General features: G+C 41.6%; 1 protein-coding gene across 3 annotated transcripts in view; it reads right to left on the bottom strand.

Moving 5' to 3' along the window:
• LOC133621737 (protein sidekick-1-like) overlaps positions 1–16,231 on the bottom strand; it is a 782,002-nt gene that overhangs the window by 456,939 nt on the left and 308,832 nt on the right. For all 3 annotated transcript variants that reach the window (XM_061984042.1, XM_061984041.1, XM_061984043.2), the window contains exons 3-4: positions 3,196–3,302; positions 2,957–3,104 (exon numbers count right to left, since the gene is read on the bottom strand). In XM_061984042.1, coding sequence (XP_061840026.1) covers positions 2,957–3,104; positions 3,196–3,302 — 255 coding nt within the window. The remainder of the gene's footprint in view (positions 1–2,956; positions 3,105–3,195; positions 3,303–16,231) is intronic.

Below are 16,231 nucleotides of genomic sequence, written 5' to 3' on the forward strand. Positions count from 1 at the left end.
TTTCATTTAGGATTATTTCATATCTTCATTTAAATAAAAATATATCTGTATATTTTTTTTAGATACAGTCAATAAATAATGTGAACATGTATCATAACATAGAAATTTAAGAGAACGTGTTGTGAATGAAGATGCTTGTGGACTGGGATTTTATTTATTTATTTATTTTTTTTACACATTTTTATTTAAAAAAAAAACAGTTTTTCCAACGTATTACATTTCAGACGATTTCTCTTCTTAGTTATTATTTCTCCGGCTGTAGAAAAGACCCGCTCACAGGGCACAGAGGAGGCGTCAGTGTGACACAGTTCGTGTATCGGTCACGTGACCGAAACAGCTCATGATCGGTCACGTGACTTTCTAAAAGCGGTACGCGCACCGACACAATGGTTTGGCTCTATGAGCTCGACGCATGCGCCGATGCATCGGTGTTGCCGGACCCATCACTAGCGGACACTCTAACCACTAGGCCACTGAGCACTTGCAAGGCTAATATTATTCATGGCAACTGTGAAACACTACTTTCATGTACAGTGGAACCCGTTTATGTCAACAACTCATCAAGTCCCAGTCCACTGTGTTATTTGTATGAACAAAACAACACCCGCTTAAGTGTGAGAGTGTGTTAAGGTATTGACTTCCCCGTTATTGATTAGCGTTTTTCGACAACTACTGTCTAGTTACAGGGCAATACAATGACTTCCTGTTCAGTGCAAAATAGGCTACAAAGTAACAGCATGGCAGTATTAACCTGCATGGATTCTATTTTAGAAGAGGAAAGAGTTGTACAAAAGCTTTCTTGTCATTGTTGTCAAGATATACTGAATAATTACTCCAGTATCTTTGTTGGATAGGAGTATGAAATATCACATTTAAAAACCAGACACCTATATCATCCATCCCATCCATCCATTTTGCATGTTTTTGGGAGAACATGCAAAGTCCACACAGAAAGCAGCTGTGTACAGCTTTGGTAATGGGTACATTCGCACCCACGTGCACAAATGTACTTCAAAATGTAACAATCAAAATTAAATACGACTTTTTTTTTGTTTACTAGAGCATGCATATATAATATGCATTAGTTTGAACATTTAAAATCAACGATAATAAAAAGCAGATGCTTGGAAATAGCATAAAAATGCCCCAAAAACTTGGAAAAACGCCATTCATAGCGTTACTTTTTGGTGTAACCATCATGAGCGTTCTGTTCAGGTATATTTCTTTTATATTTGGATAAATCATCATATTTATGTACTACTACATTTAAATAGGTATTGATCAATCTTTAAGCTGTGTGTATTTGATTTCAGTTTGCTTTTGACATCTTATTTAGAATTGTAGTTGAAACTTTTACAACCTTATGTTGCGCTCATGATGGCGTAACCAAACAAGATTTAATTTAATGATCTTATTTTGAATATTTATTCCTTTTTTTATATTTAAATATACTGTGTTTTATGTTTTTTTTTCTTTTTGGAACATGTACTATACATATAATACAATAAAGTCCCATATAAAATTATGTCCGCGATGAGGTGGCGACTTGTCCAGGGTGTACCTCGCCTTCCGCCCGATTGCAGCTGAGATAGGCTCCAGCGCCCCCCGCAATCCCGAAGGGAATAAGCGGTAGAAAAATGGATGGATGGATGGATAAAATTATGTTTCTAGCAATACTTTAATTTTGCCTTTGAAAGTAACACTCCAAATCAAATCAAATCAACTTTATTTATAAAGCACATTTAAAATTTACCACAGGGGTAGCCAAAGTGCTGTACAATGGGCAGGTTAAAAGATAATACGAGTACCGAGCAAACACAACACAACACAAACAGAACACGATAAAAAATAAAGAAATAAAATAGAATGAATAAAAACATAAAAACTGGTTCACAGCAGGTGTATTATGGGGCGCCATTGCAGGATGGATATCACTCAGTGTTAAAAGCCATGGAATAAAAGTATGTTTTTAAGAGAGATTTAAAAACAGGAAGAGAGGAGGCTTGTCTAATACTCAGAGGTAGGTCGTTCCAGAGCTTGGGAGCAGCAACGGCGAAAGCTCTGTCACCTCTAAGCTTCAGCCTTGTGTCAGGGACCGTCAACAGCAGCTGATCGGCTGATCTTAAGGATCGGGTGGGGCAGTAAGGCTGAAGGAGGTCGGAGAGATAGGTTGGCGCGAGGTTGTTTAGACATTTAAAAACAAATGAGCATTAAAAAAAAAAAAAAAAGCAAAATTGCAAATTGGATAACATCTCGGAGAAGCTTTCCGCTCTACAAGGCGAAATTATGACACATTTGAGAGCCAGAATGGACAATTGGATCAGACAAACAATGTGTCTGCTCGCCCAAAACCAATAACAAACCTTAACAATGTGACTCCCTTGCAAATGGCCTTGCCGTAAACATCCCAGTGAGACCAGTCCAGTGAAAGACGCCCTGAACCCTCGTCACTTCTTCAAGAACACCTCTGATGTTGAACACTGTTCTGTGAACGCCAGGGAGACCAACCTCCAGGCCAATAGACAAAAACAAGCACTCATGGACTTGCACACAGACATTGCACACATACCCCCAATTCCACCCCGCTCCTAAACCCCTCGTGACGGCTGACGGCGGCAGTCTCAAGTTTTTTGTGTGCCGTGACATGTGGTTCACATGTGCTTATGATCTCAAACTGAGCCCCCCTCTGAGAGGCTAGCATGGGGCATCATTCTTCCGGTCTCGTATTCCCCTGCAACAGTACATTGTATGTCTGCTTTTGGACAATTGTACTGGATGGTTGTACTTTTTACGTGCAATGACAATAAAGTGTATTATTTTAAGTAAATGTGCTAACAATGCTTTGTTTGTTTCCATATAAGCCATGTTGACAACCGCCTATGCTGGTGTGTGTCAGCCAACACACGGAGGCGTCGACATGAACGGGTTCTATTGGAAGAGACGAAGAAGCACTTACATTCGGTCGTTGGGAATAATCTTGTGTCCGTCTTTGTACCAAGTGACCAGGGGTTGCGGGAAGGACGCAAGGGGAGGCGGGCTGAGCACGGCGGCTCGGCCTCGGCTCGCTGTTATTCTCAGATCTTCGGCTGCGAACCTCCCCAAAACTAGAGGGAAGTCAGAGGAGAGATGACTATCAAAATGCTCTTTCTCTCTCAACAATCTTTGTTTGGGTTTCGTCGGCGATGCTATACTTACAGGCCACCTGCACCTCGGTTCTCCCATGTATAATCGCGCCCATTCGATTCCTCACTGTGCACTGATAAAAGCCGGCATCTGTCCTCTGCAGAGACGGGATAAACAACCTGGAGGAGCATAACAGACAACAAATATGAAGAGATTTTGGAGCAGGGTGTGTAGGACTGCAACAGACATTAAGTTAAAGTACCAATGATTGGTGAAATTACCCTCTGCATTTGACCCATCCCCTTGTTCCACCCCCTGGGAGGTGAGGGGAGCAGTGAGCAGCAGCAGTGGCCACACCCCCAATTCCAACCCTTGATGCTGAGTGCCAAGCAGGGAGGTAATGGGTCCCATTTTTATAGTCTTTGGTATGACTCGGCCGGGGTTGGAACTCACGACCTCTCAGGGCGGACACTCTAACCACAAGGCCGCTGAGCAGCTTCCCCGAAATCGTCAAAAAAAAAGAAAAAAAAAAGAAAAGTGCACTGCAAAAAGTCAGTGTTCAAAAACAAGAAAAAAATAAAATAAAATGAGGGGTATTTTATTTGAACTAAACAAACTTATCTGCCAATAGGAACAAGAAAATTCGGCTTGCCAAGACTTTCCAAAACAAGTAAAATTAGCTAACCTCAATTAGTATTCTACCTTTATTTGTCGTTATTTATACTTTCTGGATACATTATGTGATAATGTTCAACTCATTGGTGTTAATTTTCAATATATCAAGATAAAAAAATAATATCAAAATCAAATTAAAGTATGTTATTTATGTAGTTTGCTCATTTTCCTCGACTGGTGCACTAACGTGTTTTTTTTTTCACATATGTAGCATCATCTACATCATACTTGCCAACCTTGAGACCTACGATTTCGGGAGGTGGGGGGTGGGAGGTGGGGGGCGTGGTCGGGGGTGGGGCGGGGGCGTGGTTGGGGGCGTGGTTAAGAGATATATATATATATATATATATATATATATATATATAAGAAATACTTGACTTTCAGTGAATTATAGCTATATATATATATATATATATATATATATATATATATATATATATATATATATATATTTTATATCACACAGATATACATATATATATATATATATATATATATATATGTATGTGTGGGAATAAAATCACAAGACTATTTCATCTCTACAGGCCTGTTTCATGAGGGGGGGTTCCCTCAATCATCAGGAGATTTTAATGGGAGCAGTCACATACCATGGTTTATATAGGGCACAGAGTGGGTGGGTACAGGCTGGCGTAGGGGCGTGGTGATTGGCTCATGTGTTACCTAGGAGGTGTTTCCGTCTGTGGCGGCATGCTGTTACAATTTCGCTGCGCTTGTTGAGGGATGACAGGTCTGGACGGTAAATAATAAACAGTTTCTCTTTCAAGCATAGGTTGCATCTTTTATTACCACTATTGTAAGGTGTGCTGGATGCAAGAATTTGCCATGTTATTGAATATTCAACATTATTGTCTTTGAGGTCCCAAATGTGTTTGCTGAGTTCTGTGGTATTCCGCAGGTTTTGGTTCCTGAAAGAAGCCTTGTGATTGTTCCATCTGGTTTTGAATTCTCCCTCGGTTAATCCTACATATGTGTCGGATGTGTTAATGTCCTTGCGTATTACCTTAGATTGGTAGACAACTGATGTTTGTAAGCACCCCCCGTTGAGAGGGCAATCAGGTTTCTTTCGACAGTTACAGCCTTTGTTGGTTTTGGAGTCGCTCTGTCCGGGGGCCGACGGCTCATTTGCAATTGTTTTGTTGTGGTTTGAGATGATTTTTAGGTAAGATAAACATAATAATACAATGTATCTCTAGTCTGGATGATTTAGTTCTTGTCACCCTGTTGTCCTCCCGTCGTGAAAAAAGGCTGTCCTCACTCAGGTGCGTATGGAGCTGGAGGGGGCGTGGCCTCCAGCTCCACCTGAATTTCGGGAGATTTTCGGGAGAAAATTTGTCCCGGGAGGTTTTGGGGAGAGGCGCTGAATTTCGGGAGTCTCCCGGAAAATCCGGGAGGGTTGGCAAGTATGATCTACATAGATACAAATAATTGCTATTGTGACATCTAGTGGACGCATTTGGAACAGCAATATATTTCATTAAAAAATTTCGGCTCATTTTTATATATTTAGCAAAACTCATCCCATGGGCCGGATAAAACCTGTTCCTTTACGTTTGACACACCTGATTTAACGGGATCAAACCCTACACTGCAAAAAGTCAGTGTTCAAAAACAAGAAAAAAAAATTACAAAAATGAGGGGTATTTTATTTGAACTAAGCAAAATTATCTGCCAAGAGAACAAGAAAATTCAGCTTGTCAAGACTTTCCAAAACAAGTAAAATTAGCTAACCTCAATGAACCCAAAAATACCTTAAAATAAGTATATTCTCACTAATAACATGTGCACTTTTCTTGGTAGAAAAACAAGAGAGACCTTTTTGCTCAATATGTTGAAAAATATTCTTAAATTAAGTAAATGCTAGTGCCATTATCTTGACATAATGATATGTGTTGGCATCATGATTTTTTTTTTCATACTTGAAGTAAGAAATTATTACTTTAAAAAAGCAGTTTTATACTTGTGAGAGTTGATGACACAGCGTTGCAACAGTTGATATTCTAGTTTCAAGCATGTTTTACTCAATATAGGTCATCAAATCTCAGCAACAAGCTGTAATATCTTACTGAGATCATTTAGGACCAAAACCCTTAAAACAAGTAAAACACTAACATACAATCTGCTTAGTGAGAAGAATTATCTTATCAGACAGAAAATAAGCAAATATCACCCTTATTTGAGATATTTCATCTTACTTAGATTTCAGTTTTTGCAGTGTGGTCAAATATGTACTTTGTGTAAACATTTTATTGACCTAATATGCGCTAGAATGCATTCAACTTTTGTCCAGAATCAGCTGCTTTGACGACAGCTAAATTGACTTTCTTCTCATTCATTGTGTTGAACAGTGTTAAAGCTGAGCGTCCATTCCAGGTGTGAATCTTTGAGTACCAAACAATATCATACAATTCTTTTTATTTTATTTTATTATTATTTTTTTTTTTATGTCCTGTCCAGCTTCTCAGGCAAATCATATAGTTGATGTAGATGCCCATGTCGGCTGTTCAGATTTACTTTACAAAAGAGAAGTGTAGGATACTTCTCTTGTTGCCTTATTTGTATTTGACTTTATTAAATGTATTTATATTATCATTTAGTGCAGCCGGGCCGGAGCAGGAGGGGATAGAAAGAGAAAAAAAAGAAGACAGGGGGAAATTGTGGGGACAAGAGGGGGATTAGACAGAGAGACAAAAACAACAACAGCAAACAACAACAACAACAACAATAGAGCAACATCAGCAAATACGACATGTACAAATATGATGGTAAAAGTAATAGCAAATAAGCAGTTAGCGAAAAATTACAAATAATACAGAAATGACAATGAGCATTATTACACTACAAATGGATCAATACAAATACCAATAGAAATAGCGCTATTGATAAAGAACACTACCAATACTTTACCTTTATTATCAACAATACAGTTGTTCAAGTGCAACAATACATATACGTAATGATAACTTGAGATACGAAAGAATGCAGAAAATAGGAGGGGGAGAAAGAGAAGCAACCTACATTAACCTTGTAGATTGTTATAGTAACAATAGGTTAAGCTTTGTCAGTGTGCCATGTGTCATACGATTCTGATTTCTGGGGTGACAAACGATTCGGAATCGATTCCTGATTCCACACGAGTCTCTGTCATGTCTGTGTAATCATGTTTTCTGTTAAGTCATGTTTTTGTTTAGTTATAGGACTCTTTAGTTTCTGTCTTTTCACTCCCTTGTCTTGTTTCCATGATTACCCCATTAGTTTCACCTGTTCCACGTTTGGACTCATTGTGCACTCTTGTTTGTCACCATAGCAACCATTAGTTTTCACCTGTCACGTCACGCACCTGTTTCACGTTTTGAGTCACGCACCTGCTTTCACTAATCATGTCCATAGTATTTAAGTTCATTCATTTTCTGTTGTTTGTCCTGATGACCTCACACCACATTTATGCTCTGTCCATTTTTTCATGTCCATGTTCACGCTGCTCCTTTTTTGTCCATGCCAACAAACTCACAAGATCAAGACATGACAGTAGGTCGTCAGCAGACTCGCTTTTCCGCACGAGAGTTGGACATTTTCGACGAGGCTTCTTGGGCGGTCCTGCGCGCGATGGAGGAGGAAACTCGGCGCTACTCCTCCGTGGAGTACAGAAACTCCATTTGGTCCCAGGAATGGGAGGACGCAGCGCAGCAGTGCCGGAAGCGCCGCTCCCGACGAAGGACGTCAGGTAGAACTTCCGCGAGCCTGCAGGACACGCCGCTCCCACATGCCCCTCCCCCTCCGGGCGGAAGCAAGCAGCAGCCAGCCCGGCTTCGCCCTAATGACGTCAAAAACCATGATTTTTTTTTCTGAATTCTTTTTCTTTTGATTCCCCGCTCCCCAGGACTCAAGCCACACCCAAGACACAAAACAAATTTTTTTCACCCACTCAATCCCAGGTACAAGGAAGACAATTTGGACAATTTAATGGGGATGTTTCTGCCCTCCTCCACCCACCCCTACAGAGAGTTCCAGACCGCAGGGAGCGCGTCTGGTATCCGCCCCTTGAGGGGGGGGCTAGGGCTGGGAATTGTTCAGGTGGGGTGGTTCAGCATCACCATGTCAAGCCACAGCCTCCAGCACGGCCGCCACCACCAGTCTTCCGACCTGTCAAACCACAGCCTCCAGCACGACCGCCCTCACCAGTCTTCCGACCCGTCAAGCCACAGCCTCCAGCACGACCGCCCTCACCAGTCTTCCGACCTGCCAAGCCGCAACCCCCAGCTAGGCCACCTCCACCTGCTCCAAGGCTAGCTCCACGGCTAGCACCTGTAGCTGCTCCAAGGCTAGCACCACGGCTAGCTGCCCCAAGGCTAGCACCTGTCGCCGCACCAAGGCTAGCTCCACGGCTAGCACCTGTAGCTGCACCACGGCTAGCACCAAGGCTAGCACCAGAGCCAAGGCTAGCCCCTGTCGCAGCACCACGGCTAGCACCTGTCGCAGCACCACGCCAAGCTCCGGTACCAGCTCCACGACGCCAAGTGCCGCCAGTCGCAGCTCCAAGACGCCAAGTGCCGCCAGTCGCAGCTCCAAGACGCCAAGTGCCGCCAGTCGCAGCTCGACGACACCAAGACCCACACCAAGACCCTCCACGCCAAGTTCAAGACCAAGACCTTCCACGCCAAGACCATGACCCTCCACGCCAAGACCAAGACCAAGACCCTCCACGCCAAGTCCAAGACCAAGACCCTCCACGCCAAGTCCAAGACCAAGACCCTCCACGCCAAGTCCAAGACCAAGACCCTCCACGCCAAGTCCAAGACCAAGACCCACCACGCCAAGCTTCGGTACCAGTTCCACGACGCCAAGCGCCGCCAGTCGCAGCTCCACGACGCCAAGACCAAGACCCGCCATGCCAAGACCAAGACCCGCCATGCCAAGACCAAGACCCGCCATGCCAAGACCAAGACCCACGCCGAGCTTCGCCGCCTGACGCGCCACGCCGAGCTTCGCCGCCTGACGCGCCACGCCGAGCTTCGCCGCCTGACTCACCACGCCGAGCTTCCACGCCTGCCACGATGACGACGCGCCTTCCTCCTCGTCGGCCACGGATATGGCCGCTACCTGGTCGCCCGCCACGCCAAGTGCGCCCACCTCCCAGTCGGCCACGAATGTGGCCATTCCCTGGGCGCCCGCCTCGCCTGCTGCAGCGGCGTTCCACTCGCCGCCGCCACCTAACTCTGCCCCGGTGGATACGGGGACACGTGGTCTGGCGACCCACCGCCATGTCCCCCTCCCGCCCTCCCATGACTCTTGTTGAATTTTTTTATGGACATCTGGTATCTGTCCTTAAGGGAGGGGCTCTGTCATGTCTGTGTAATCATGTTTTGTGTTAAGTCATGTTTTTGTTTAGTTATAGGACTCTTTAGTTTCTGTCTTTTCACTCCCTTGTCTTGTTTCCATGATTACCCCATTAGTTTCACCTGTTCCACGTTTGGACTCATTGTGCACTCTTGTTTGTCACCATAGCAACCATTAGTTTTCACCTGTCACGTCACGCACCTGTTTCACGTTTTGAGTCACGCACCTGCTTTCACTAATCATGTCCATAGTATTTAAGTTCATTCATTTTCTGTTGTTCGTCCTGATGACCTCACACCACATTTATGCTCTGTCCATTTTTTCATGTCCATGTTCACGCTGCTCCTTTTTTGTCCATGCCAAGTAAGTTTTCTTTATTCAAGCCATAGTTTGCAAGTTTTGTTTAATTGTTCATAGTTTATTCTCCGCCACGTACTGTGCGCGCTTTTTGTTTGATCTTTTTTTTGTATTTATAGTTAATAAATAAATCATGTACCTTCATTCCCGTCTCGCCCGCGCCAACTTTCCGTTGCATCCTGGTAAAGCAAACACCCAAGATCAAGTCCTGACAGTCTCGATTTAACATGTAATATAAAAATAATATAAAAATGAAAGGAAAAACAATTATTTAAAACTACCGTCTTTTCCGGCCCATAGGGCGCACCGGATTATAAGGCGCACTGCCGATGAATGGTCTATTTTTGATCTTTTCTTTATATATTAGGCACACCGGATTATAGGGCGCATTAAAGGGGTCATATTACTATTATTTTTTTTCTAAATATAAAACACTTCCTTGTGGTCTACATAACATGTAATGGTGGTTCTTTGGTCAAAATGTTGCATAGATTATTCTTTTACAGATCATCTTCAAGCCGCTTTCTGACAGTCGCTTCAGGATGCGCCGTTTTGTGGACGGTCTTATTTACGTGGCTCACCTTCGACAGCGTCTTCTCCCAGTCATCTTTGTTGTAGCGGTGTAGCGTGCAAGGACGGGTGTGGAAGAAGTGTCAAAAGATGGAGCTAACTTTACTTAAATTAATAAAGGAGCAGACTCTACTCTTCCGGAAACAACCACACAGAAAATGTGTCCCGTGAAAAACTGTCTGACCGGAACTCTCTAATAACTAAAGTTCCTTGGGTGAATAATGTAAACTCACTACACCGGTATGTTTTAGCGCTTTCATGGCAAGTTTACTGACAGATATAAGTAAGAACTTTACACTACTTTATATTAGAAATGGCAACAGCGGAGAATGAATGTCACATAACAAGAAGATAGAGGAAAATAAGCTTATCAACTATGGCGTCGGTGCGGACGTGCGCAATTTTTCAGGACTTATACAGATCCCAAATGCAGATCAGCAGGTACCAGAAGGAAAGAAAAGTTGCTTTTGCATAATATTATATATAACAAAACGCCAGATAACATATCTTACCTTATACACACACTATAATAATACTCCTATGTTTAATGTGCCGACAATCCATCAAGCGGTGCGGCTTCATAGCTTACCAAAGTCGTACCAAAACATTTTGATTGATTTTTGAGCGCCGTGTGTAATGTTCTATATTTTCAATGGAACATTTAAAATGTTGGTGTTGTTTACTTTAGACATATTGCCACCGTAGTGCAGCCTACACCTATCTCTTATGTTTGACTGCCATCTACTGGTCACACTTATCATTACGCCATGTGCCAAATAAAATAGCTTTGAGGTGGGTAAGCTCAACCAAACGTATTCCTTACATTAGGCGCACCGGGTTATAAGGCGCACTGTCGAGTTTTGGGGGGAAAAAAAATATTATAAGTGTGTCTTATAGTCCGGAAAATACTGTAGTTTTTTTTTTTAATCGATTTTGAAAATTATGAATCGATTTAGAATCGGAATGAATAAGAACCGCAATTCGGATGTGAAATGATTTTTGTGCACCCCTAGCGTCTATTGACTTCAATGGGAGAGCATAGAGAGGGTTGTTCCACTGCAGTCAAACTCGACAGTCATTGGCTAAAAGCTCGACTTTTTCCCGCCCATCGGAAACTGTACGTCTCTGGAAGCGAATGAACTGGACGCTGAGCTTCCGCATGATGATTGGATGATCCGTCTGAGGCTGAATCTCTTTTTGATTGACAGCAAAAAGATTGAATCGGCGATTTTTAAATATAACCCACTGCCAGAGCATTTTTAATGCCGTGTTAATGCGAAGAATAATACAATTATGATGTTTTCTTTGTAAAAATCTAGCATCTTTATGTATTTCATCTGTTATTGGAGACTGCTAGTGTTTCGAGAGTAGCTGAAAATGAGTTTCTCCTACTTGAAATACCAGCAGCCGCCACTGTTCATATGTATGTACATTAGGGTTGTACGGTATACCGGTATTGGTATAGTACCGCGATACTAATGAATCATATTCTGTACTATACCGCCTCTAAAAACAGGCACATGAGGACTTTGAATATGACCAATGTATGATCCTGGTATCGGATAGATACCCAAATGTGTGGTATCATCCAAAACTAATGTAAAGTATCCAAACAAGAGAATAATAAGTGATTATTACATTTTAACAGAAGTGTAGATAGAACATGTTAAAAGAGAAAGTAAGCAGATATTAACAGTTAATGAACAAGTAGATTAATAATTCATTTTCTACCACTTGTCCTTAATAATTTTGACAGAATAATAGAATGATAAATGACACAATTTGCTACTGCATATGTCAGCAGCTAAATTAGGAGCATTTAGGAGCATTTGTTTGTTTACTTACTACTAAAAGACAAGTTGTCTTGTATTTTCACTATTTTATTTAAGGACAAACATGCAATAAGAAACATATGTTTAATGTAATGTAAGATTTTTTGTTAAGATAAAGCCAATAATACCATTTTTTGTGGTCCTCTTTATTTAGGAAAGTATCGGAAAGTACCGAAAAGTATCGAAATACATTTTGGTACCGGTACCAAAATATTGGTATCGGGACAACACTAATGTACGTATATATTTACTTTTGTACATATATACAAAAAGTACACATTTGACCACTTTTACATATAAAAAGCATATCAAGGCAAGATCAAACATCTCATTGGTTGAACTATAATGAAAATCACAACAAGAAGTTGCCAAATTCAAGAGAAACCAATAAGATGCTTAAGTCCATCCATCTCTCCTTTATTATTCATTTCATTGTGCTTTTAAAAGCAGTGCAGTGGAATAAATAAATACAAAATGCTTTTATCATCAATAGTATTCAAATTGTAATATTTCAATGAATAATGTACAATTTATTAATGTCTAATTAGGACCGCAGTGTCCCTTTGGGACAGAGAACCTTATTGTATTTCGTGCGTTTTATTATTATTATTCCGCCGCCTCTTTGAGATGTAATTTGACCCTCTTAACATGCTTCAAAACTCACCATATTTGACACACACATCAGGACTGGCAAAAATTGCCATCTAATCAAAAAAAACAAACCCAAAAACTCAAAATTGCGCTCTAGCGCCCCCTAGGAAAAAACACAGACAAAACGGCTTGTAACTTCCGGTAGGAATGTCGTAGAGACATGAAACAAAAACCTCTATGTAGGTCTGACTTAGACCTAGATTTCATACATTGACATCCTTCAGCAAACATCAACAGGAGGTTGGCAATTCCCCCTTCAAAACAAAAGTTTACTAAAAACAGTCACTTTTGCCTCTTTGAGCTGTAATTTGACCCCCTTAACATGCTTCAAAACTCACCAAACTGGACACACACATCAGAACTGGCAAAAATTGCGATCTAATAAAAAAACCCAACCCCAAAACTCAAAATTGCGCTCTAGCGCCCCCTACGAAGAAAACACAGACACAACTGCTCCTAGGAAGAAAACTCAGACAAAACTGCCTGTAACTTCCAATAGGAATGTCTTAAAGACATGAAACAAAAACCTCTATCTAGGTCTCACTTAGACCTACATTTAAAAAATCAACAGGAAGTTTGCAATTCCCCCTTCAAAACAAAAGTTTTGTAAAAACCGGTCACCTTTTTTGAAACATTATCTCCTCTGAGCGCGTTTGTCGTGTCGGCTTCAAACTAGCACAGGAGAGAGATTGAACCCTTCTGATTAAAAGTTGACGAAAGAGTTTTAATTACTGCTCCGGTTTGGATTTTATGTGCCGTCAAAGTCGGTCCCGTCCATCGCTGCTTGCAGCTTTAATTTCATATGTATTTCATTCTGGCATAAAAACCCCTCCAAAGAAAAGTTGAATTGTACGGTGTTAAGACACACCGATTGTATTTTCTATTCCTGAAAGGTAATTAAGGGTGTTTTATTGGACTCTCTGGTGGCAACTATGGCGTGAGATCTGCACCACTTCACAAACACACGCGTGATGATGTCCACACAAACCAACACACAAACCAGCGAGACAAACTGGACATCGCTTGGGGCCTCATTATGAAGAACAGGCCAGCCAAGTATTTAACTCCCAGGCTGTCGGTGCACCGTGCCAAAGTTGCACACACAACATATGTGTACACACATGCTGTGTATTGTGTGCATTGTCTGTGAGTGTGTGTCTTTTACGTAAAAGACTCACACAGCTCGGTTTAAACAGGAACCTGACTTCAGATAGCACCCGTGACCCGAACCTCGGATAAGTGGAAGAAAATGGATGGATGGATGGATGGGTCAATCAACAAGAGATGTGATTATAATTGTTTCGGTGTTGTTGCTAACTGCAATGCAAAATCGTATTAGCTTCGTTCTATCGGCCTCATTTATGTATGTTGCATTGGACATATATATTTTTCCATTTTAAGAAATCACACAGAATGTTTGAGTTGCTTGTTGTATATTGATTAAATAATTGACAAGCTGAAATTAGAGATGTCCGATAATGGCTTTTTTGCCGATATCCGATATTCCGATATTGTCCAACTCTTAATTACAGATTCCGATATCAACCGATGCCGATATATACAGTCGTGGAATTAACACATTATTATGCCTAATTTTGTTGTGATGCCCCGCTGGATGCATTAAACAATGTAACAAGGTTTTCCAAAATAAATCAACTCAAGTTATGGAAAAAAAATGCCAACATGGCACTGCCATATTTATTATTGAAGTCACAAAGTGCATTATTTTTTTTAACATGCCTGAAAAAAGCAGCTTGGAATTTGGGACATGCTCTCCCTGAGAGAGCATGAGGAGGTTGAGGTGGGCGGGGTTGAGGTGGGGAGTAGGGGTTAGCGGGGGTGTATATTGTAGCGTCCCGGGAGAGTCAGTGCTGCAAGGGGTTCTGGGTATTTGTTCTGTTGTGTTTATGTTGTGTTACGGTGCGGATGTTCTCCCGAAATGTGTTTGTCATTCTTGTTTGGTGTGGGTTCACAGTGGGGCGCATATTTGTAACAGTGTTAAAGTTGTTTATACGACCACCCTCAGTGTGACCTGTATGGCTGTTGACTAAGTATGCTTTGCATTCACTTGTGTGTGTGAAAACCTGTAGATATTATGTGATTGGGCCGGCACGCAAAGACAGTGCCTTTAAGGTTTATTGGCGCTCTGTACTTCTCCCTACGTCCGTGTACCACTCCGTACAGCGGCGTTTTAAAAAGTCATACATTTTACTTTTTGAAACCGATACCGATAATTTCCGATATCACATTTTTTTTAAAGCATTTATCGTCCGATAATATCGGACTGCCGATATTATCGGGCATCTCTAGTCAGAATTGCAGTAGGTAGTGTATTTTACTCAAATGACAGTTAAGTAAAGACATACCAGTTGGTATTACACTCATCCCTACAATGGATGTGTATATTTTTTGTTAGAGTGTATACATTTTTGGCAAAAGTGTGATCTGTTAATTTTTGAATCCCTCAAAATCTTGAGTAATGTACAGTGTATGCATAAATATGGGTTATGTTTCGTATCCATCCATGTGCTATATCACTTTTTGAAGGTAATGTGGAGCCTATCACAGCTTGCGTTTAAGAAACCAGAACCACCTGGCTGTGAGACAGATGTGCTCCCCACATGTGCAACACAACATGACTTTTTATAGAGGGTGACAAAACAAAAATGGGGACATTGAAACAGGTTTATTTTTTTTCCCGTTGCCAATTAGTTCTATGTTTGCTGAAGAGTGGAGCAGGCAGAACAGGTTGCAACGTTTTCTCGAAGGGTGTTTAATTAACACAAGAAAGATAAAAATAAAAAAAAATAAAAAAGGTTGTTTAATCAGTGCACAAACATATCTGGCAAACCTTTGCAGCGAAGAAAGATTAATTCCGCTTGATGTTGAACGGGACCAAATATCATTATCCTGATTAAAAAGTGTGTCATACACTGTCCTAGCATGTGTAGCTATTTGCGCGACCCCAAATGGGACAAGCGGTAGAAAATGGATGGACTTCAAGTTTGACTTTGTGTCATGATGTGAAATTTGCTACTCAAGTGGGACGGCGTGGCGCGATTGGGAGAGTGGCCGTGCCAGCAGCCTGAGGGTTCCTGGTTCGATCCCCACCTTCTACCAACCTCGCCACGTCCATTGTGTCCTTGAGCAAGACACTTCACCCTTGCTCCTGATGGGTCGTGGTTAGGGCCTTTGCATCGCAGCTCCTGCCATCAGCGTGTGAATGGGTCAATGTGAAAATAGTGCTTTGAGTACCTTGAAGGTAGAAAAGCGCTATACAAGTATAACCCATTTGCCATTTACTCACAGCCCAAGTCTTAGCATGATGTATTCGTCATTTGGGTCTTCCCTACTCACCCCCATTTCCATGTCTGTTTTGATAAAGAGCAGTAATGTTGTTGATCATGGTGCTAATGAAAAATAACACTAATTACATCATGACCTACTGTATCAAGGATGGTTTTCTTCAAATCAAATCATTACATTTTCCTCCTGAATCGAGACATTATTGTCGTCATTGATACAAATGGTGTATAATATTGTATTTCAAGGGAACCATCCGTCCCTTATCCTGTTTCCGGTCGTGGGGAGCCGGATCATATCCCACAAACGCTCGACTGTCACTTGAACACGAGTCAATCACAGGGCAATTATGAATGGGTGATATA

This window comes from Nerophis lumbriciformis, linkage group LG25, assembly GCF_033978685.3.
Source record: "Nerophis lumbriciformis linkage group LG25, RoL_Nlum_v2.1, whole genome shotgun sequence".
Taxonomy (NCBI): Eukaryota; Metazoa; Chordata; class Actinopteri; order Syngnathiformes; family Syngnathidae; genus Nerophis; species Nerophis lumbriciformis.